Source organism: Symphalangus syndactylus, chromosome 7 (genome assembly GCF_028878055.3).
Source record: "Symphalangus syndactylus isolate Jambi chromosome 7, NHGRI_mSymSyn1-v2.1_pri, whole genome shotgun sequence".
Taxonomy (NCBI): domain Eukaryota; kingdom Metazoa; phylum Chordata; class Mammalia; order Primates; family Hylobatidae; genus Symphalangus; species Symphalangus syndactylus.
In genome coordinates, this window is record NC_072429.2 from 8,144,936 (window position 1) to 8,168,863 (window position 23,928).

General features: G+C 42.5%; 1 protein-coding gene across 1 annotated transcript; it reads right to left on the minus strand.

Moving 5' to 3' along the window:
* Positions 1–258: 258 nt before the first annotated feature.
* On the minus strand, positions 259–23,712 carry ZNF354C (zinc finger protein 354C). The gene is made up of 5 exons (XM_055285013.2): positions 23,362–23,712; positions 21,924–22,004; positions 7,215–7,341; positions 6,611–6,706; positions 259–5,098 (listed from the first exon to the last, which is right to left on the minus strand). Exons 2-5 carry the CDS (start codon positions 21,948–21,950, stop codon positions 3,684–3,686), a joined length of 1,665 nt encoding a protein of 554 aa, XP_055140988.1. The 5' UTR covers positions 21,951–22,004; positions 23,362–23,712; the 3' UTR covers positions 259–3,683.
* Positions 23,713–23,928: the final 216 nt, after the last annotated feature.

Here is a 23,928-nt window from a genome sequence, read left to right on the forward strand (position 1 = left end):
CAAATTCTAGTTTCCTTCCCAAATCTGCCTGTTATCATTACTTTTGAGGGTCCCCAGACAGCTGTTCCATGCCTTAGTTACATATAGCATGAGAGATAAAGTGGAGCATGCTCATTCCATTCAAAGGGGAACCAATACCACCTAGTTACTTTATTTCCAATGATTACATCCCTGGAGGATAAACTCTCAAACAGGAACTTCCTAAGAATATAAATGGAGAATTCTGATTGAAAGATTAATATTCATCACTTTATCCAATCACTTTTTGCATTAATTTTTATTAAAAATTGACACATATAGAAAAATGTTTTAAATGACCAATGAACATCCACCACATATAGATCCACCACAAAAAAAATTGACTAATTTTGTACATATTTATTTGAAAATATGCTGCCAACATCATGACTTTTCAAACTTAAAAAAACTTCTGCATGCATCTTCTAAGAACATTATCCTATGTAACTCAATTATCACTTCTAGAAAAATCAAATATACCACATTATCTAATACCCATTCCATCTTCCTATTTCCCCAAATATCCCCCCAAATGTCTTTTATAGGTTTTTTTTTCTTATGAATCAGAAGCTAATAAAGGATCACACTTTCCATTTGGTTATGTCTCTTAATCTAGAAGAGACCACTTTTTGTTTTACTACATTTGCTTTTTGAAAAGTCCAGAACAGGGCCAAAATGCACAAGCTGTGGCTTACCACATCACAACCCCTGCACAGGACCACAGTGGAATGTGCAAGATCAGTCTGGCTTCATTAACTATGAAGCAGGGGATAGCAAGAAGCTCTTTTGCCATGTGAAAGAAGTTGAGGATGGCCTTGAGCTCCAGGCAGGAGATGAGGTGGAGTTCTCAGTGATTCTTCATCAGTGCACTGGCAAGTGCAGTGCCTGGAATGTTTGGCGAGTCTGAAGGCCCCAAGGCTGTTGCAGCTCCTCGACCTGATCGGTTGGTCAGTCGCTTGAAGAACATCAGCCTGGATGATGCCAGTGATCCTCGCCTAATGGCTCTTTGTCAGCCAAGGGGACCAGATAACTCAATGGGGTTTGGTGCAGAAAGAAAGATCGGTCAAGCTGGTATCATTGACTAACCACATCCACAAAGCACATCATTAATCCACTATGATCAAGTTGGGAGGAATCTGGTAAGGTTTCTGAATATCTCCCTCTTCATCCCTCCTGAAATCTGGAATACTTATTCTTTTGAGCTATTACACCAGTTTTAACACCTTCCTCGTGTTATGTTTAAAAAAATAAATTTAAGAAAACCATTTTAAAATAAATATTAAAAAAAGTCCAGACCAGTTGTCCTATACCAACTCTGGACTTGTCTATTTCCATACTGTGTAATTCAACTTGTTCCTCTATTCCTGTATTTCTTTAAACAGGAAGATAAGTCTAGACAAAAGATTTAATTAAATTTGAGGTAAACATTTTTGGCAGTACATCAAGGATGATCACACATGCTTCATACTGCATCCCATCAAGAGCCACATAATGTTGGCTTATTCCAGAAGTAGTGAAATGCAGTTTGACAGCCAAATCTCACTGTAAAGGCAATTCTTTTGCAATAGGTGTCTGTGATGTTCTGACACCTTGTAAACAAAGTTCCTTAAAATTTTTTTCACTTAATGGGTTTTACCATTGATTTTTGCCAGATTTAATTATATTAAGGGTTGTAAAATGGTAATTTTTCCAAATTTATCATTCCATGTACATTTAAAAGAAAACATTCTTCAAATAATTTTATAGTTTTGTTTTTTCTCTACTTTCATCATTATGAACTTCTTTTCCTTCTTAGTATTATCATCAATAAGAGTGATTATTCTTTTTGACTTTAAGTTGTCCTAAATTTGGCCAGTGAGAATACCTTCAACTTGGTGCCTTTCCCCTTCTGACATTACCCCATTAGTCTTCAAATACTATCTTGCTTTTTATTTTATTTTCTTAATAAAAAAGGTATTTTAGCCACACCACCCACTTCCCCTGCTGCAAACATGGAATCAGCCATTTCTCCAAGGAACCCTGGTTCCTTTTAGTGGGGAATGGCATTTAGAAACCAAAATTTGGGTACTAAGCATGCTCACCACTACTGCGTACAATGTTAAATAGTGAGGTCTGTTTAAAAGACTCATTTTCTTTGTAAATGTATTTAAATACATAAAACAATTACTTTCTGATAAGCTAAAACCAGTCAGTTAAGAAATACACTATACTGACTGAGTTTAATTCTAACATTTTTCTCAGAAGGTCTAGCTAATTGTATTAGAATTTTTTTTTAATGACACTAACTGTGAATTGAATGAAAATCAAATATAAAATTGGAGGAAAAATGCCTGGGAGGAACTAAACATTTAAACTGATGAAAAGAATGCTTAATAATAAACTCTCCATATATAACTTTCCACAAAATAATTCCTAAAATATGTGTAATAAGAAGGCAACCTTATATGTGAAGCCTCCAAAAGCAATTACACTATCTGGACCTCAGCTAGCTTTAAGGATTTAAGTACAATTATAATAAAAGCAGACATAATTAGGGACTCATAAGAAAAAAGAATATAGTTGTGAGTCAATTATTAAGATTAAGGTGAGAAGAAACCCTTAAAGATAACACAGTAACTTAAAATTACCGCAACTCTGTCTAACCAGGCTACAAAACAAATAGTGCTCTTGGGACCTCAGGTTGGAAATGAGCCTATAATGATCACAAAACACCAGAACCGAAGACCTAGATTCTAATCTTGACTCTGTTCACTAAGTTCAAATCCTTCATTAGTACAATGAAAGGCTATAATTAAACTAAAATCTCTCCTGGCTCTAATGAGCTACCAGACATGTAGCCTGAGATTCTGCCAAATACATCCCTTCTGCAACAGATAACAAAGTATGTGCTTGACAGTCTTTCCAGCTGCTTCAGTTAATCTGCCTTCTACGGTACTGTAATAGTACTCTGTTCAGTTATATAAAACCACATCAATTTAAGAAATAACAGAAGAAAGTAAAAGAGAGTCTACCTTTGGGCAAGATTTTAAGAACTAAATTCTAAATTAATAAAACTACATTTTTTAATAATAAAGGACTTTTACGTTTACACACACACATGCATATGTGTATATATGTATGTTTACATATGTAAGTTGCTGGTGGGACAGCTCATATAAAGAGCTTTATTATTATTTCCATGTGAAGAGTTAAATTTAAATAATTCCTTTTCATGTTTAGCTTTTCTTTATGAAAAGAAGCGCTTCCTATGTTGGCCGGCTATTTTAAAGAAGGCCACATGCTTATTTACATTATTAACTCAGTGACTGTTTTTAAAAGAAAATTCACATATTGATGCTTACTCTTATAAAGGGAATATGGTCTTATGAGAGAAACAAAATGTATATTCAACTATTTTTCATGAGTTTTTAAAAGTTAGGCCTTTTACATTTTTTTCTATGAATTAAATACTCATAGGTTTTTAGATACCTTAGAATTTATGGTTCTTTTAAAACTTAACAAGTCAGTGCTCTTCATAGTCTCACTGATCAATTTTATTATGACTTAGTGGCAACTAATGTATTTCCTTCAGGAGAAGTAAAAAAGACAAATGTTTTAGGAGTTTGTACCCTATTTATTATCCCCTTATTCCCCAGTGAGAAGTCTTGGATTATTTGAGAGATGAACTAACCCTCATAGGCCTTATCTCCTGCAAGAAATCTCTGATACTGGGTAAGTGAGGAGCTGCAGATGAAAGGTTTTCCATATTCCTTCCATTTATAGAGTTTCTCTTTCGTGTGAACTTTTTTGTGTCTACAAAGGTTTGATCTGTAACTGTAGGCTTTCCCACATTCCATACATTTATACAGTTTCTCTCCGGTGTGAATCCTCTCATGTTCAGTTAAAAATGAATACTGGCTGAAGGCCTTTCCACACTGATTACACTGATATGGTTTCTCTCCGGTATGAATTCTCTGATGCCTATAAAGGTTAGATTTGCAACCAAAGGCTTTCCCACATTCCTCACATGTATAAAGTTTTTCCCCAGTATGAATTTTCCGATGTTCATTAAAGGACGAATACTGGTTGAAGGCTTTCTCACATTCATTGCATTGATAAGGTTTTTGTCCAGTGTGAATTCGCTGATGTTCAATAAGGGTTGCAATACGTGTGAAGGTTCTCCCACATTCCAAGCATTTATACAGTTGTTCTCCAGTATGAAACCTCTGATGTTCAGCTAGAGATGTAAACTGGCTGTATCCCTTCCCACACTCACTACATTTATAGGGCTTCTCACCTGTATGGATTCTTTGATGCCTGTGAAGTTTTGCTCTACAGTTGAAGGCCTTCTCACATTCACCACATTTATAGAGTTTCTCTCCAGTATGAATTCTCTGATGTACAGTGAGGGTTGAACACTGGCTAAAGGCTTTACCACACTCCCTACATCGATATGGTTTCTCTCCAGTATGCACTCTCAGATGTTTGATCAGGGTTGAACTGTTGCTAAATGCCTTCTCACATTCATTACACTTGTAAGGTTTCTCTCCAGTATGAATTCTCTGATGAGAAAGAAGGGATGATCTGTGGCTGAAGGTTTTTTCACACTCATTACATTTGTAGGGTTTCTCACCTGTATGAATTCTCTGATGTTCAATAAGATGAAGATTCTGCTTGAAGCTCTTCCCACATTCATTACAGATGTGAGGTTTTCCTCCTGGGTAAATTTGGAAGCATTTCATGAGATCAAAATTCTGTTTGAAATCTTCCCCAAATGTATAATACATATTGGGTATCCTTTCTATAGGAACACTCTGTTGTGTGGCAAGAGCTGTATTTATAAATAAGCTTTTCCCCAATTCAAGACTTGTAAGGCTTCCATCTTCATTGATGGTTTTCTCATGCGAATCTCTCATTTGTCTAAGAGGTTTCTTCTCTTGCTCTTCTTCTATCCTGCCCTCAAATTCCACAGCTTCTTCAAAGTTAATGTCCCAGTGACCATCCTTAATGGATTCTTTCTTTATCATTCCCTGAGATGTTTCTTCTATAAAAATGTCCTGTCTATGAGGCAATGCTTCTGTTTCAGGCCACGTCTTAAAACCTAAAGTGAATCAGAAGAATTAATGCCTCCTCTGCTGGAAGAAACAAACTGATGTGTCAGTGAGACAATAAAACTGCTAACATATATATGAAAGAAGAGTGATACAATCAGATTTCAAATGCTGACTTGAATCTTGGGAGGAACAGGATGGGATAAAGGAAAGTGGGGCAAACCGGTTAAGGAATGGCATGGGAGAATACACTGGACAAATTAACAATGAAAATGAAGCGATTCCACCCGGGTGTAGTGAAGTTAGATGCAGAAGAACAGGCTGAGTAGAAGATATGAGGATACAGAAAAATGCCAAATGATAAGCCCACGTTGAATACCATGGGATATTCCACTCTGCCATCATTTTCCACTGTGCATATACCAGGCAGTGAAGCAGGCAGCCTGTCCACTTTCTCCTTCTTACTCACATGTCCCTTTCATTACGTTTTCTCGCCATGCTCTCTCTGAAACTCTATACCCAATAATTTTTTAAATATTTGGATTGGTTTTCTTAAATTTATTTCATGTGACTGTGATTTTATATTGTAGTCTGTGAAGGGGGAAACAGTCTGCTAAAAAGAAGACAGGCTGGGCACCGTGGCTCACACCTGTAATCCCAGCACTTTGGGAGGCTGTCCGGTGGATCACCTGAGCTCAGGAGTTTGAGACCAGCCTGGACAACATGGCGAAACCCCGTCTCTACCAAAAATACAAAAAATTAGCTAGGAGTGGTGGCAGGTGCCTGTGGTCCCAGCTACTCAGGAGGCTGAGGTGAAAGCATCGTTTGAGCCTGGGAGGCGGAGAGTGCAGTGAGCTGTGATCACACCACTGCACTCCAGCCTGGGTGACAGAGACTCATCTCAAAAAAAAAAAAAAAGGAGTGGGGGGGACATTCAGGTTTTGAAAATTACAACAGCCCTGCAGCATGACTGTGATGATTCTGTGTGATCAAAGTTTAAGATGCTCATTATAAAAAAGAGGAAAACATGGAGTATATCACCCCCGTGCAACAATCTATCCCTGGTGATTGGAAGAATAACAATTTTTTTCATATTACCTTTCTTTTTATTTTCCCCTTTTTATTTTATCACAAAGAGAGACATATTCATTTCTTCTAATAAGCTGCAACCAAAAGACTGCACTCTTTTTGTAGGAATCTCTTGAGAATAATGAAAATCTGCAGGAGATTTGAAGTCAGTATGTCTTAACGTCCTGAAATAAGCCCAAGCCCCAAGCTCAGCTTTGATTCTGGGTGAAAAGATTTAGTTTGAGGTGACTCTAAACCACTCTCTGTTAAAACCTGATTTCCTTTCATCAATCAATGGTAGAAAATAGGTTAACATTAGATAATTGCAATTAGGTAATTGTGTGTACTTTAACCTATACAACTCAAACAAAATACAACTGGCCTGAGCATCTCAATAGGACTCAGTATTTCCAAGAGTTTCCCAAGAATTGCCTCTTTGTGACCTACTTATCTATACAGACCCCCTTGTGCCCATTTCCCAGCCTCTCACTTACCTAGACAGGTATCTGCAGGGACTTCTCTTTCCGCCATGCAGGGATCTTCTCCTTGTTGCAACTGATGAATCAACTTTGGCATTGAAAATGGAATCCCTGCTCATGAGGAAGGAAATGAAGTTTGAACAAATAGCATGAAGACCAGTCCAAGAACTGACATACTACTCACTCTGAACCGACACGGCAAAGAAGGCAAGCCCTGAGAGGCAGACAAGGCAGCATAAGCACTTCTCAGGGGCACTGGAGCTGTCAATGGCGGGGGGGGTGGGGGGGAAGGTCTCAGTTCAGAACCATTATAGGGCCCTGGCAATGAAGGCCTCTAAGATGGGGGGTCCCTATATGTTTTTCAGAATCTAAACTGGGATCTAGTCATTGGCCTACTCCAAGGAGGAAACTGATTGGCGGTGGGATGTGAGGGAGAGTGGAGGGTAGAGAAACAGATAGCAAGAAGGGCATCACAACAAAGATGTACACTTTCCACTCTACAGCAATTCAGCCTTTCCGAGGGGCTCAGTAGGGTACAAGGCCACAGGCTCGGAACCCCAAAGATGGACCTGTGAGGCATTCCTATAACAGATTCTTCGTCATAGGCAAAAATTCTTACCCAGTGAGACCAGGCTGCTGTAGTTCTCCAGCATCACCTCCCGGTACAAGGCTCTCTGGGCAGAGTCCAGGTGCAACCACTCGTCCTGGCTGAAGAACACGGCCACATCCCTGAATGTCACATGCTCCTGTAATGGCAAACCCATACCTGCTCACCCAGGACCGTCTTCTTCAATGGAAAACGCAAGAAGAAAGTGACAGTGGGATGTACAGAAAATCTCAGGATTCTAAGTATTTCACGTCAAGTGTTTATGTAATTTTTGGAACCACCCATTAGCTATTTAATTAAAAAAGTATTTATGGAGTACTCACTGGGAACAATGACACATGCCACGTGCAGTGGGAGTAGAGGAAAACAGGCAAAGTTCCTGCCAACAAGGAATTTAAATACCAGCCTGGGATCTTTCTCAAGAGAAGGCGATGTGATGACAGAAGCAGAGACCGGAGTGCTATGCTTGGAAGATGGATGAAAGGGCCACAAGCCAAGGGCTGCAGGGAACCACTAGACGGTGAAAAGGGCAAGGAAACAGATCTTCCCCCGAGAGCCTCTAGAAGGACCCAGCCCTGCCGACAGCCTGACCTCAAGCCAGTAAAACTGAATTCAGACTTCTGACTTCCAGAACTGTAAAAGAATACATTTATGCTGTTTTAAGATGCTGCATTTGTGGTAATTTGTTACAGCATCAATAAGAAAGAAATACAACGTGAACAATTGAAGACAACCTACATATCTATCAATAAGGGAATGGATAAGTACATTTATTCCATGAAATGTTATGCAGCCATTAAATAGAATGAGGTAGATCTCTATGACACTGGAATTTGACCTTGATATATTATTGTTTCACATGAAAAAGCCAGCCACAAAAGAATCTATATTTGTTGAAAAACTCTACATCTGTATATACATATGTATGACGCATGCAAAACTATCTGGAAGAATACAAGCTGTCACCTTCGTTATTCTTTGATATTTGTGGAGAGGGGCAGAAAAGCAAACTTTCACTTATTACTTTATACCCTATCATTAGGCTTACAGTTTTTTCAGTTAGAGAGATTGTGTGTATGTATGTGTGTGTGTTCTTTTGCTTTGAATTTTCTTAAATTCCATTTTATTTTATTTTATTTTATTTTATGTTTTATTTTATTTTATTTATTTTACTTTATTTATTTTATTTTATTTTATTTTATTTTATTTTAATTTAATTTTATTTTTTTTTTGAGATGGAGTCTCGCTCTGTCACCAGGCTGGAGTGCGGTGGCGCAATATCAGCTCACTGCAACCTCTGCCTCCCAGGTTCAAGCAATTCTCCTGCCTCAGCCTCCTGAGTAGCTGGGACTACAGGCACGTGCCACCAGCTAATTTTTGTATTTTTAGTAGAGACGGGGTTTCACCATGTTGGCCAGGATGGTCTCAATCTCTTGACCTCATGATCCACCTGCCTCAGCCTCCCAAAGTGCTGGGATTACAGGAGTGAGCCACTACACCCAGCCTATTTTAATTTATATGTTGACTTTTTAGTTAGACCTCTTTGTATTTTTAGTGGTTACTTGAATAGTTATACATTTTTGGTTACTCATCACCTATTTAGAGCTAATATATCGTTTCACATAGAATGCCAGAATCTTGCAAGTATATAGGACATCACACCCTTCTTTATGCTATAGTTGTTACAAAGATTTTCCCAGTTCAGAGAGTTGACAGCACTTACCAAACTTCACTGAGCATATTCATGTTAAGGTTTTTATTTAAAGGCAAAGGGTACAGCACAGCAAGAGGAAGAGAGTTCAGGGAAGCACTAGAAAGCCAAGAGACACTCCATGTGCAGTCCCCCTTATTTGCACAGACCATGCCATGACTCCAGATCTGTGTGAAGAATCTTGGTGTGGGTGAGCTCAAAGGAGGAACTCTCAGCAGGGGCCTTTTATGTAATCAAGCAAGTCCTGTCCAATCATTTAGGCCAGTTGCAAGCCATCAGTAAGGAAGCTTACCAGGAGTAGCCAGTGGCATTGAGATCTTAAAAATACACAAGCCAGGCTGGGTGTGGTGGCTCACACCCGTAATCCCAGCCCCTTGGGAGGTGGAGGTGGGCAGATCACCTGAGGTCAGGAGTTTGAGACCTTCCTGGTCAACACAGTGAAACCCCATCTCTATGAAAAAAAAAAAAAGGTACAAAAATTAGCCGGGAGTGGTGGCACATGCCTGTAATCCCAGCTACTCAGGAGGCTGAGGCAGGAGAATCACTTGAACCGGGAGGTAGAGGCTGCAGTGAGCCAAGATCATACCACTGCACTCCAGCCTAGGAGACAGAGCGAAACTCCGTCTGAAAAAACAAACAACACAAAACAACAACAACAACAAAAACTCACACAAGCTGATGGCTGGGTTCAGTGGCTCACGCTAGGCTCACGCCTACCACTTTGGGAGGCCAAGGTGGGTGGACTGCCTGAGCTCAGCAGTTCAAGAGCAGCCTGGGCAACATGGTGAAACCCCATCTCTACTAAAAATACAAAAAATTAGCCAGGCTTGGTTGTACGCACGTGTTGTCCCAGCTACTCAGGAGGCTGAGACATGAGAACTGTTTGAACTCAGGGAAGCTGCAGTGAGCCAAGATCACACCACTGCACTCCAGCCTAGGCAACAGAGCAAGACTGTCTCAAAAAAAAAAAAAAAAAGGCTGCCTTTGTCTTGTTTTGGCCAAGAGTCAAAAAAATAGACCACCAAGAATTCCCAGAGATAAAAACAGAGCTTTTCTAGAGAAAAAGATAGAGCTTTTCCAGTTCAGATGTGAATAAATTCTATCTTCATGGTTGTTGTTTGCATTATAGCTGTCTACATTGTAAACCCCCTCCTATAATACAATAGTATTATTTTGCTTTAAGCAATCAGCTGCATTTTAAAGAAATCGAAAGGAAAAAAAGTATATTTATCCAGATAGCTACCATTTCTAATGCTCTTCATTCTTCCTAAAATCAGAGTTCCCCTCTGGCATATTTTTCTTTTAACTTACATAACTTCCTTTTTAGTGTATCTTATAGTACAGGCCTGCTGGCAATGAATTAGCTTAATTTTATTTTACCTGAAAATGCCTTTATTTCATCTTGATTTTTTTTTTTTTTTTTTTTTTGAGATGGAGTCTCACTCTGTCGCCCAGGCTGGAGTGCAGTGGCACAATCTCGGCTCACTGCAAGCTCCGCCTCCCGGGTTCACGCCATTCTCCTGCCTCAGCCTCTCCGAGTAGCTGGGACTACAGGCGCCCGCCACCACGCCCGGCTAATTTTTTGTATTTTTTAGTAGAGACGGGGTTTCACTGTGTTAGCCAGGATGGCCTCGATCTCCTGACCTCGTGATCCGCACGCCTCGGCCTCCCTTCATCTTGATTCTTAAAGAGTATTTTCATTGGATATAGAATTCTGGGTTGATTTTTTTTTTCTCTCTTTCAGCATGTAAAATGTCATTCTATTGCTTCCTGGTCTTTGTTGTTTCTGATGAGTAGCCAATGGTCATTCAAATACTGATTCTCTGCATGTAGTACAATTTTTTTCAGGCTGCTTTCAAATCTTTGGTTTTTATGATTTCTCTATGACTTTCCCCAATATGGTAGAAACCAGCTAGCTATATGTAGCTACTAAGTACATGAAATGTGGCTCTTCTGAATTGCGATATGTTATCTGTATAAAATACATACCAGATGATTTACTTTAAAACATATATACACACACATACAACATATACATACATACATACATAAACATATATGCAAGTTATCCCAATAACAATTTTATATTGATTTCATGTGGAAATAATATTTGGATCTACTGGGTCAAAGAAAATATATTATTAAAGTTAATTTATTTGCTTCTGTTTACTTTTTTAATGTAGATGTGGAAAATTTTATATTAGGTATGTGGCTTGTGGAAAATTTTATATTAGGTATGTCGCTTGCATTCTTGGTTCACACTCTATTTCTATTGCATGTCATTGATCAATGATGTGTGTAGCTGTGACTTTCTTTGTATTTATCCTGCTTGAGATTCATCAAATGTTGTAAGTCTGTAAATTTATGTTTTTTGCCAAATTTGATAAATTTTAGGCCATTATTTCCTTTTAATATAGTTTGTCCCATTCTCTGTCCCCTCTCCTTCTAGAACTCTAATTTCATGTATATTAGACCTTTTAATATCATTTAATTGGTAACTGAGGCTCTTTTTTCTGTTTTTCGGATAGGATAATTTCTGTCAATCTACCTTCAACTGTCACTGACTTCTCCTTATGTTCATTTCCAAAAGTTAAGCCTATTCAGTAATTTTTTTTTTTTTTTTTACAATTTCAGGTATCTTATTTTTCAGTTCTAAAATTTCATAGTCTAGAATTACTTTTTTCACAGTCTCTATTTCTCTGCTTGCATTTCCTATTAGTTCATTCTTTACATGTATATTTTCCTTTAAGTCCTTGAGCACAGTTATAGTAGTTGCTTTAAAATCTTTGTGAATTCTAATACCTGGGTCATCTGGGTCATTGTCTGTATTGATTGTCTTCCTCTTGAGTTGTGGTTGCACTTTCCCATTTCTTCATATGCCTCCCTTATCCTGGAAATTGTATAGTATACAATGTGTAGAAACTCTGGATTTTGTTATGTTCCTTTGAAGAGAACTGATTTTTTTAAGCAGGTAGTTAATTTAGTTAGAGTCAAATTCCAAACTCTGCCACCTCTCTAGTGGGCAGCATCAAATATCTTTGTTCAGTTCTTATTTGGGCTACTCTGAGTCTGTCCTATGCATGTATGGTTCAGGGGTCAGCTAGAGATTTGGGCAGAGTTTGTGCACAGAATTTGGGGCTTCCCTTCTTTGCCTCTCTCCTTTCCAAGATTCCTCCTCTCACTTTCTAACTGCTAAGTTTGCCTCAAACTCTATCTTGTGGTTGGTTCTTCATACCAGTAAGAATGCAAGTTTGTGACCAAGTTTTGATCATTCTGTTGGTGCTGACTGTGGCCTACTCCCAGGCAAAAAGCTGTAAAAACCAGAAAATTTATCTGGTGACAATTCCTTCTTCCAAATATACACAGGTGTCCAATATCTGTCTGCTTTTGATTTCTCTCCAGTACCTTAAGATTTCTTATATTTTATCCAGAGTGTAGTTGTTATCCACAGATGAATTAGTCTGAAAGGAGCTATTTCTCTATTACCAGAAGCTGGAAGCACATGTAACTTTTTGAAAATATATTTTAAAAACTCAGTGAGCCTAGCAAAGCTCATTAAATATTAAGAAATAATAAAATGACCGACCCTAGAACTCCAGACCTCTTATCAATCATCTCATCCAGTTGTTCTCATGAGTGTGTGGTATCTCCCTCGACCTCCCTAGAGTGAGTAGCAATGTGTAAGGGTGTTTCATTTTTCACAGTGACTAAGGGAGTCCTACTGGCATTTAAAAAAAGAGATCAGGGCCGGGTGCGGTGGCTCACGCCTGTAATCCCAGCACTTTGGGAGGCTGAGGCAGGTGGATCACGAGGTCAGGAGATCGAGACCATCCTGGCTAACATGGTGAAACCCTGTCTCTACTAAAAATACAAAAAATTAGCCGGGCGTGGTGGCGGGCACCTGTAGTCCCAGTTACTTGGGAGGCTGAGGCAGGAGAATGGCGTGAACCTGGGAGGCGGAGCTTGCAGTGAGCCGAGATTGTGCCACTGCACTCCAGCCTGGGCGACAGTGAGACTCTATATGAAAAAAAAAAAAAGAGAGAGAGAGAGATCAAGGCTGCTTATCATCTGGAAATGGATGAGAAAGTGCTGCATAAGGAAAGGTAACTCCACCCAAAATGCTTATAATGTTCTCACTTAGAAACACTTGTTGTCTAAGCTGTATTTTTAAAATGCAAGATGAGAATCTGGGTTGTGGCAGGTGGCTTTATAAGAAGATTATAAGAAATGTGAAGTTTGTTAGGTTTCCAGCAATAGAAACTGACTTTGGCTCATTTACACAAGGGACCAGGTAGCTCCAGGGAAACTGATAGTCACAGAACTAGGCTTGGAAAATAAAACAGAAACTAGGGCAGCAACATTCCGGACCACAGCCAGGATCACACTAGGAAACCAGACTTGTAAGAATACTGTTGTCATGGAAAAGTAGATGGTACAGCCTCACCAACATGAGACAGCTACTGCTTTTGCTGTGCCACTCCTTCCTGTACCAACTCAGTGTTACTGATATTGCCACAAATTACCAGACTGTACTCAACATCAGAGGCCCCCAAGCTTTTTGGCACCAGGGACAGGTTTTGTGGAAGACAATTCTTCCACAGACAGGAGGGTTGGGGGAATGGTCTCAGGATAAAACTGTTCCATCTCAGATCACAGGCATTAAATTCTCATAAGGAGCACACAACCTAGGGCCCTCATGTGCGCAGTTCACAATAGGGCTCATGTTCCTATGAAATCTAATGCCGCTGCCGATCTGACAGGCAGCAGAGCTCAGGTGGTGATGCTCGCTCACCTGCTGTTCACTTCCTGCTGTACAGCCTGGTTCCTAATAGGCCAGGAGCTGGTACCGGTCTGCAAAACTGGGGGTTGGAGACCTTTGTTCTCCTCCTGTTTCCTCGTATCTCTAGCTCCTGATTGAAAGTCTGAAGTAGGTCAAGCTTGGGTCACAAGCCTGTACCTTACCTATAATTAAAGCTAGAAAAGTGGCCGGGCGCGGTGGCTCACGCTTGTAATCCCAGCACTTTGGGAGGCCGAGGCGGGCGGATCACGAGGTCAGGAGATCGAGACCATGGTGAAACCCCGTCTCTACTAAAAAATACAAAAAATTAGCCGGGCGCGGTGGCGGGCGCCTGTAGTCCCAGCTACTCGGAGGCTGAGGCAGGAGAATGGCGTGAACCCGGGAGGCGGAGCTTGCAGTGAGCCGAGATTGCGCCACTGCACTCCAGCCCGGGCGACAGAGCGAGACTCTGTCTCAAAAAAAAAAAAAAAACAAAAAAAAAAAAAAAAAAAAAGCTAGAAAAGTAAGTATCTGGTGTTTTTTTGTTTATTTGTTTTTAAGACAGAGTCTTGCTCTGTCGCCCAGGCTGGAGTGCAGTGGCGCGATCTTGGCTCACTGCAAGCTCCACCTCCCAGGTTCATGCCATTCTCCTGCTTCAGCCTCCCGAGTGAGTAGCTGGGTCTACAGGCGCCGCCAGCACACCCAGCTAATTTTTTGTATTTTTTAGTAGAGACGGGGTTTCGCCGTGTTAGCCAGGATGGTCTTGATCTCCTGACCTCATGATCCACCTGCCTCAGCCTCCCAAAGTGCTGGGATTACAGGCGTGAGCCACCGCGCCCGGCGATTTTTTTTTTTTTTTGAGATGGAGTCTTGCTGTGTTGCCCAGGCTGGAGTGCAGTGACCAATCTTGGCTCACTGCAACCTCTGCCTCCAAGGTTCAAGTGATTCTCCTGCCTCAGCCTCCTGAGTACCTGGGATTATAGGCACGTGCCATAATGCCCTGCTAATTTCTGTATTTTTGGTAAACATATTCTGATTGGCAGTTGGTTGAAAGAGTTATCATCAGTAGAAAGGAATGTCTGGGTCATGATAAGGGGTTGTGGAGACCTAGGTTTTGTCAGGCAGATGAAACCTCCAAGTAGCAGGCTTTAGAGAGAATAGACTAAATGTTTCTTACCAGATTTAAGGTTTGTGTAGATATTAATGCTGGAGCGTACAATGAGGCATGTCCAACCACTACTTCCTGTCACGGCCTGAACCAGTCTTTCAGGTTAAATTTCGAAAGCCAAGGAGGAAGTCCATTCGGACAGCTGCAGGGGGTCTTCTAATTTTATTTTTGGCTTCCACCCCTATACCTCAGAATGTAACAGTATTTGGAAACAAGATCTTTAAAGAGGTAATTAAGTTGAAATGAGGCCTTTAGGCTGGATCCTAATCTAATATGGCATGTGCTTATAAGAAGAGGAGATTAGGACACAGACATGCTCATGCACAGGAGGGGCCATGCGGCAGGAGGCAGCGAGAAGGCAGCCATCAACCAGCCAAGGAGGCCTCGGGAGAAGCCAGACTTGACCACACCTTGATGTTGGACTTCCAGCCACCAGAACTGCAAGAAAACACATTTCCATTGTTGAGGCCATCTCGTCTCTGGTATTTTGTTATGGTCCTGGCACACTAATACAGGCTCCGCGTTGCCGTTAACAGGATACTCACGGCAAACCCAACTTCCGTCTTTACCGCCAATCCTGTTCCCCCAGGCCTTAGAATACTTCCAGGAAAAAAAAAAAAAAGCATTCTTTTTCTTTTAAAATTTCATTCGCTTTTTAAAAAGTATACAAATTAAACATAATCAGAGACTAAAATTAAACAAATTAAACTTCAGAAAAAAAGTTTAAATTGAAAACAACAACCCAATGTAAATGATACTAAATTCTATTACTCAAGACAACTTTTGTTCCTCTTTTAGGAATAGATTCCAGATTTTAGATCCAATTACACACACGTGTTCTTTTGACTGTTTTTTAAACAAAACAATATGAAAACAGACATGTGCTAAAGAATAGAAAGGATACAAAAGAACACGCAGTGCGATGTTTGTTAGGGATTCTCTCCTAACTCCAATTAGCGGTCCCATTCCACAGGTAACTAGCAGTGCTTTACACATGTATCCTTTTTTAATGGGAAAATTCTCAATCCTGCTTTACTAGCATTTCATGGATCTTTATCACATCCGCACATAGAAATCTTTTTTTTTTTTTTTTTTTTTTTTAACAGGGTCTCACTCTGTTGCCTAGGCTGGAGTGCAGTAGTGCAATAAATCATAGCTCACTGCAGCCTTGAACTCCTGGGCTCACGTGATCTTCCCACCTGAGCTTCCTGAGTAGCTGGGACTATAGATGTGCACCACCATGCCCAGATAATTCTCTTGTTTTTCTGTAGAGCCAGGGTCTTGCTATGTTGTCCATGCTGGTCTTGAACTCCTGGCCTTAAGCCATTCTTCCATCTTAGCTTCCCAAAGAGCTGAGATTACAGGCGTGAGCCACTATGTCCAGCCTCAAACCTCATTCTTTTTCTTCTTTTTTTTTTGAGACAGAGTCTCACTCTGTCACCAGGCTGAAGTGCAGTGGCGCCGTATTGGCTCACAGCAACCTCTGCCTCCCAGGTTCAAGCAATTCTCCTGCCTTAGCCTCCTGAGTAGCTGGGACTACAGGCGCACACCACCACGCCCAGCTAATTTTTGTATTTTTCGCAGAGATGAGGTTTCACCTTGTTGGTCAGGATGGTCTCAATCTCTTGACCTCATGATCCGCCCACCTTGGCCTTCAAATGTGTATTCTTTTTCATTACTGCATGATATATTCCACTGTATAAATACTATAACTATTTTAACCATTTTCCTTATTTAGTATTATTTAGATGGTTTCTGTTTTTTGCTGTCACAATGCACAATGACCAATGTCATATAGATTATCTCTGGGTATGCCTATGTTTATAAGATAAACTGTTAGACACTGGAGTATTGGATCAAAGTCTATGCATGTGTGTGTATATATATATATATAGAGAGAGAGAGTTTTGTTTTGTTTTTTTGAGATGGAGTCTCGCTTGTCACCCAGGCTGGAATGCAGTGGCGTGATCTCAGCTTACTGCAACCTCCACCTCCCAGGTTCAAATGATTCTCCTGCCTCAGCCTCCCAAGTAGCTGGGATTACAGGCGTGTGCCACCACAACCAGCTAATTTTTGTATTTTTAGTAGAGACGGAGTTTTGCCATGTTGGCCAGGCTGGTCTTGAACTCCTGACCTCAGGGTGATCTGCCTGCCTTGGCCTCCCAAAGTGCTGGGATTACAGGCTATACATATTTTAATTCTGACAGATGTGGAAGATTATACTTTCCCAAGATGACCACATCAATTTCTCTCTCATCTTACATGCTCTTTGTATAATGTGACACTGACATTTCTCCCACCAAGAAGTGAGTTCTGTGTTTCCTCCCTTTGAAGCTGTCCAGTGGAATTCAATGGAAACGATGCATGTAACTTCTAAGAAAAGGTAGTAAAATAATACACATTTCACCTGGCTCACTGGATGCTCACTTTTGGAGCCTAGTCACCATGTTGTAAGCCCAAGACACATGGAGAGATTATGGGTAGATGTTCCACCCAATAGCCCTATCTGTGATCACAGCAGTGAGCCAACAGCAAGCATCAACTACCTGACATGTGAATGGCTGAGGCTTCAAATGACTCTATAGCCTCTAGTCTTTAAATCTCTCAGCCGAGACACCAGACTTTGTGTGGTAAGCTGTTTCTCCCACACACCTGCATTCCTAACCCAGAGAAACTGTGAGAAATGATAAATGATTACTGTTGTTTCATATCCCGAATTTTCTTACTATATAACATGTATATCCTTCCATGTTAAAAATACAATTCTACTTGATCATTTAAAATTACAATGTAATTGGGATGCCATAAGGAGACGAAAGAGAGAACAGAGCAGAGTGAATATCCAAAGTAATAATGGCTGAGAATTTTCCAAAATTAGCAGCACACCCCAAACCTCAAATCCAGAAAGGTCAGAGAAGGCCAAGCAGGATGACTACCAAAACATCTACACCTAGGCATATTATATTAAAACTGCAGAACACCAAAGTCTAAGAGAAAATCTTGAAAGAAAACAGGGGAAAAAAATCTTACCTATAGAGAACAAGGATAAGAATGACAGCAGATTTTCTCATTAGCAACATGTAAACAAGAAGAGAGTTAAACAAAATATTTAAAGTGTTGAGGGAAAAAAATCACCAATGTAGAATTCAATATCCAGAGAAATTATCCTTCAAAAAGGATGAAAAATAAAGCTTTCTCAGACATACAAAAACTGAGGGAATTCATTACCAGCAGTCCTGCCTTGCAAGTTATAATAAAAGAAGTTCTTCATGGGGAAGGAAAATAAGATAGGTCAGAAACTTGAATCTACATAAAGACAGGAGGGAAGATAGAGAAGGAACAAATGATAACATTTTTCTTACTCTTGATTTAGAAGATAACTATTTGCTTAATAATAGTAACAGTGTATCGGGTGGTGATAGCATACGGATGAGTGAAATGAATGGCAGCAATGCTGTAAGGAAGAGGGGGAGGAAGCGGGAATACTCGAAGGCACCTCCACTACCCATGGTGCAGTATAATGTTATTTGAAGGTGGACTTCGATTAGTTGTAAATTTATATTGAAAACTATAGGGTAACCACTAAAAAAAAAGCTTTTAAAGCATAATTGATATGTACAGAGAGCAGAAAGATCCATGGTTGCCATACTGATATAAATAAATGTTTGAATAAATAAATGGAGAAAAGCGACAATCCTCCATACAGATTTCCAAATGTATGTCGATTCTTCACCTCTAGGAGTGGTGCCTATCTTGCCAGGCCATAAGTGTGGGCTACACATAGCGTCGTCTTTCCAAGGAATACAGTATGGGAAGGCAGAAAAAGAAGGTAACTGTGGAGTGGAGAGACTTGACAAACAGTGCCTCAGTCAGGTGATGAAGGTGAACAGCAACAGGGATAAGTCATGTTATGAGTATGCAATTGTAGCATGCTGTGATCAGACTGACGCTTCATCTCTGTGACCTTCCTCCCCAAAACCCAAACCCCAGGCTAATAATGAGAAAAAAACATCACACAAATCACAATGGAGGGGCACGCTACAGAATACCGAACCAGGGCTGGACATGGGGGCTCCCGCCTGTAATCCCAACATTTTGGGAGGCCGAGGCAGGCGGATCACTTGAGGCCAGGAGTTCGAGACCAGCCCAGCCAACATGGTGAAACCCTGTATTTATCAAAAATTCAAAAATTAGCAGGGCGTGGTGGCACATGTCTATAATCCCAGCTACTCGGGGGCTGAGGTAGGAGAATCACTTGAACCCAGGAGGCAGAGGTTGCAGTGAGCCAAGATCGCATCATTGCACTCCAGCCTGGGTGACAGAGTGAGACTCCACCTCAAAAAAAAAAACAAAAAAAAAACAACCTAACCCAGTACTCCTCAAAACTATTATGACCATTACATACAAGGAAGGTCTAAGAAAGCCCCAAAGCCACAGCAGCCTAAGAAGATGTGAAACTGAATATAATGTGGAATCCTGGTGGGGCCCTGGCACAGAAAAAGGACAGCAGGTAAAAACTAAGGAAATGTGAATAAAGCATGGACTTCAGTTAATAATATATCAATGGTGGCTCGTTAATTGTAACAAATATACCATATTAATGTAGGATGTGAATAATGGGAAGCTGAGTGCAGGGTATGATAACTGTGTAATTATTCTCTCATCTAAAATTGTTGTAAAAAAATAAAGATTATTCTTTTTAAAAATACTGACAATATCAAAAAAGTACTTATTTACTGCAGAAAAATATGTAATTAACAAATTATGACTATTAAGCAATCAATACCAAATTCCATGTGTCTTTTCCCCAGACGATAAATTATATATTACACAGAAGTATGTAATATTGCAAAGAACCTATTTTTTTCCAAAAAATATGCTTGTTTGCTGTTTTCCTAAAAAGTAGAGAGAAATTTGTCCCTCGGTACCCTTAATGAGGACAGAATGTGATAATGGATATCACCACTGCACTGACTTAAATGGGGTAATGAGACCTGTGATTGGGACACTCTAGGTCCCCAGGAGACTTAATCAAAAGGGTTACATAGGCCGGGTGCGGTGGCTCACGCCTATAATCCCAGCACTTTGGGAGGCTGAGGCGGGTAGATCACGAGGTCAGGAGATCAAGACCATCCTGGCTAACATGGTGAAACCCTGTCTCTACTAAAAATAAAAAAAAATAAAAAAAAAATTAGTCGGGCGTGGTGGCAGGCGCCTGTAGTCCCAGCTACTCGGGAGGCTGAGGCAGGAGAATGGCGTGAACCCGGCAGGCGAAGCTTGCAGTGAACTGAGATGGCGCCACTGCACTCCAGCCTGGGCGACTGAGCAAGACTGTGTCTCTAAAAAAAAGCAACAACAGCAACAAAAACCCACAAAAGGATTAGATATTGAATTAGCTGTCACCCCTTCCAAAAACAACAACAACAAAAACTGGCTCTGAGTTGCAAACAAACCTACCTCTGCCCTTGGCTAAAATGAAGTAAGTCTCTCCTGCTGTGGGTGTGGGAGAGCTCCGATAGTGAAGAACCATACCTTTGGGCAGCAGATAGCCCAGGTAATAGCTGGATATTCCTGTGCACTGCATTTTGCTGGTCTTTTTTTTTTGAGACGGAGTCTCACTCTGTCGCCCAGGCTGGACTGCAGTGGCGCAATCTCGGCTCACTGCAAGCTCCGCCTCCTGGGTTCACACCATTCTCCTGCCTCAGCCTCCCGAGTAGCTGGGACTACAGATGCTGCCGCACCCAGCTACTTTATTTTTAATTTTGTATAGTGACAAGGCCTCACTATGTTGCTCAGGTTGGTCTCAAACTTCTGGGCTCAAGCAATCCTTCTGCCTTGGCCTCCCAAAAGTGCTGGGATTATAGGCGTGAGCCACCGTGCCCAGCTACTACTGTTATTAATGCTCATAGCAACTCAGGTATGTATATTATTAACCCCACCAAAATTGAGGAAATGGGGTACAGAGAGATAAAATAACTTGCTCAGGGCTACATCCCTAGCTAGGATTTGAAGCCATGAAGTCAAGCTCCAGAGTCCACATTTCTAGCCTCTGGGCTATTGGAAAAGGAGTCAATGAAGAATAGGCTTTGGGGTATGGCAGAAAAGAAAATGCACAGAAGGGAGGGGACTAGAGGAAAGGGAGCTGGTGTTGAAGGAAAGATGGGACTTCCACATCGGAATGACAGACAGGAATGCTAGGAAAAAGGTCAGGCCTGAGGACAGATTTGGGGAAGATACTCAGAAAGCTGAGGGTTAAAGTAAGGAAAATGAATCTCAAATGGGGAAAGAACAAGAAAAAAGAGCCCAGGTAGGGAGGCTACACTAGCAAGGAAAAAAGAAAAGACTCAGAGAAGGAAATAGAGGAATCAATTACACAGGTGAGATGGACATTTGGACAGCTTAACATCCCCGCTGCACTAGGAGAAGGCCCCAGGCCTGCGTCCTCCTGGGCTTCAAAGCCCAAACCACGCTGAACTCCTTCTGGGATGCCCTTAGTCTTCTCTAAGTACCAATATCAGTCCTGGCCTCCAGTATAAACTCAGAATGCCCCCACTTCTGGGATATTTCCCCTGAACATTTAATCATGTTTCCTAAGATCGATACCACGAACTCCCAGAAGATGGAAATGACAGCTTTCCTCTTTCCATCCCCTGTGTGCTGCACAGGATCCTGTACATAGGGCTCAATAAAGGCTTGTGGAGGGTGTCTTCCGGCCCTTCCACATCGTAGCCCCAAGAGTGACTCTATCCTCTATGAAGACAAAGACTGCTTCATGCCCCACTCTCCCCCCCCAGCACCACTGTAGCAGGAAGCATATGCTCAGAACCGCCTCAAATGTGGATCACAAAGTGAACGGGGTGAATTAAGAGTAGTCTTGGGACAAAAGAGGCACATTCCTCAGCAGCCCCTTGCTAAGCCCAAGACACTGGGAAAAACTTTTGAGGTTCCGGATTTTTCATCGTTTTAGTTGGACCAAAAAGTACCTGGACAAAGTCTGGAAACATGTCTACCATCTCTGAATCCAGAAGCCAACTGATGAAAAAGACAACCTTCACTCACTCTCACCTGAGTGGGCAGCAGATCCACAGCCATCCCTTCCTCCTCAGTCTTCCTGCCCAGGGAGCGCAAAGTGTGGACACGGTGGGTCTGCAGAGGAAAAAGGTGTCAAGAGGAACCCTGGCGTCAGGAGATGGCTTGGAGAGAGGAAGTTACAACCACCCATAATGTCCATCAGGTCTCAAAAAAGTCACCCCCCATAATGCTGTAAACCAAGAAGAGTGTTTACTAGGGCAATCTGCCAACCTCCATCTCTTCTCCATACTTCTATTTCTGTACTTTGACTCTTTAGCTTCCACCTTAGGGCCTCTCAGCTACCTCTAGGCAAACTGTGACTCACCCATGGATGTCTGGAGTCCTTAGCTAGCTTTAAACTGCACGCCCTAAAAGTCGCAATGAATATCCAGTCTCCTGGGGTGCCACTTTCCAGCCTAGCTGGCTGATCCTCAGCCTGCCTGCCCTGCCTGGCCCTTTCCTCCCTGTGGAAGCCACAATAAAGAGGCTTCCCCGCGTCCCCACCCTCGTGACAGACCCCACTGCTTGCCCTGAGTGGCCCTTCCGTGGAATGCTGTGTTCTCCCCAAGAAACTGTGAGCATAATCCAACCACTCAGCTTTTCCAGCCTCTTACTAGATCTTCGTCGGGCCTTACCACACTTTACCCAAGGTAACAGGATTAAGACACTGTCCCCACCCAAGACACATGCCAGAGCTTTGCTGTCTCTCCTAAGTAATACTCCACAGGTGCCGCCTCTAATGGCATCCACAACCAGAAACAGCCGTCGCTGCCCAAACACAAACCCCAGGTGCGAGGGGTGGAAACCGTTCCTGCCCCACAGAGAGCAAGGGAAGAGGCTGCCTGGGGCAGCCAGGGAAGTGTGAGGGCCTCTAGGCCCGCGATCTGCAGCGACTCCTCAGGGTGCCCCCTGGCACGGAGCCAACCTGGGGCTCTGCCGGGCCAGTTCCAGCGGGTGCTTCGACCAGCCCAGGGGAAGCTGCCGTGCAAGGCCTCGGTTCCGCGGCGACGTGCACCGCCTCCCAGGAAGCGGTGAGTGTTTTCCATGCAGTATTTTTAATCTCCACATTTACTGATGTGACGGAGACTGAAAATCAGGAGGTCGTGACCTGCCCAAAGTGCCGGGAAGGGGATCCCGATCCAAGCCCCAGGCCCCAGTTACATCTGAGGCAATGACCTCGCCACTCTGCCTCGGTCTCCTCCTGACAGAGCGGGAACAGCGCACCGCCACCCTATCTGTTAGCAGGGATGCGTGGAGTTCGTTCGGGCGATGCACTAGTCTGGTGCCTGGCACCCGAGCGCTCTCGGCGGGCATCAGCTACCGCTTTTATTATTTCCGTTACTGAGAAGAAAATGCACAGAAGAAAATCGCAGAATGAACAATGACAAAAGGCTGGCACCCCCACCCCAACGGCCCGGCGCACCCAGCTCACCTGGCGAGGCGCTCCCTCCCGCGGGTCTCCGGCAGTCCAGGCCGCTCGCGGACGGCGCCCCGGGACCCAGTGGCCAAGGGCCCCGAGCCGCGCAGGGCTGGTCCCAGAAGCCCAGACGAGGCTGCACGCCGCCCACTCGCTGGAGACGCCCGGATCCACCCCGGCCCGGAAGAAACCACCGCGAGCGCCTCAACCCTAGGCCGGCAATCCTAGCCAAGCCTGGATGGCCCAAGCCAGGAGAACCCCCGAAAGGCCGCGAGCTGTCCCCGAAACCTCGCCAACCCCGGGAGTACTACCACTCCCGGCATGCCTCGGGCCCCACGCCGACTACACTTCCCAGGGGACGCCGCGGTGCGTGCTGCGACCTCCGGGAGAGGAACCGCCTCCGCCAGCGAGAGCTTTCAAACGCGGCAGTCCGCGTAGGGGCTGCAGTGCGAGGGAGTAGGCACGCCGCACACGAGGCAGGAGGTCTCCAGCTCCTGGCCGTGCTGCCTACAGCCCGCGCACTTGTTAAGCAAGCGGGAGTGGTTTGAAAAAACAAAACCGGAAATTGATGCATTTAGGAGG

Bases quoted from the DNA above. Each gene is read 5' to 3' on its own strand.
- ZNF354C (XM_055285013.2), bottom strand. From the start codon at position 21,950: ATGGCTGTGGATCTGCTGCCCACTCAG. The intron at 7,342-21,923 runs GTGAGAGTGAGT...TTGCCATTACAG, and splicing joins TGGATCTGCTGCCCACTCAG to GAGCATGTGACATTCAGGGA. The intron at 5,099-6,610 runs GTAAGTGAGAGG...GATTCACTTTAG, and splicing joins CCCTGCAGATACCTGTCTAG to GTTTTAAGACGTGGCCTGAA.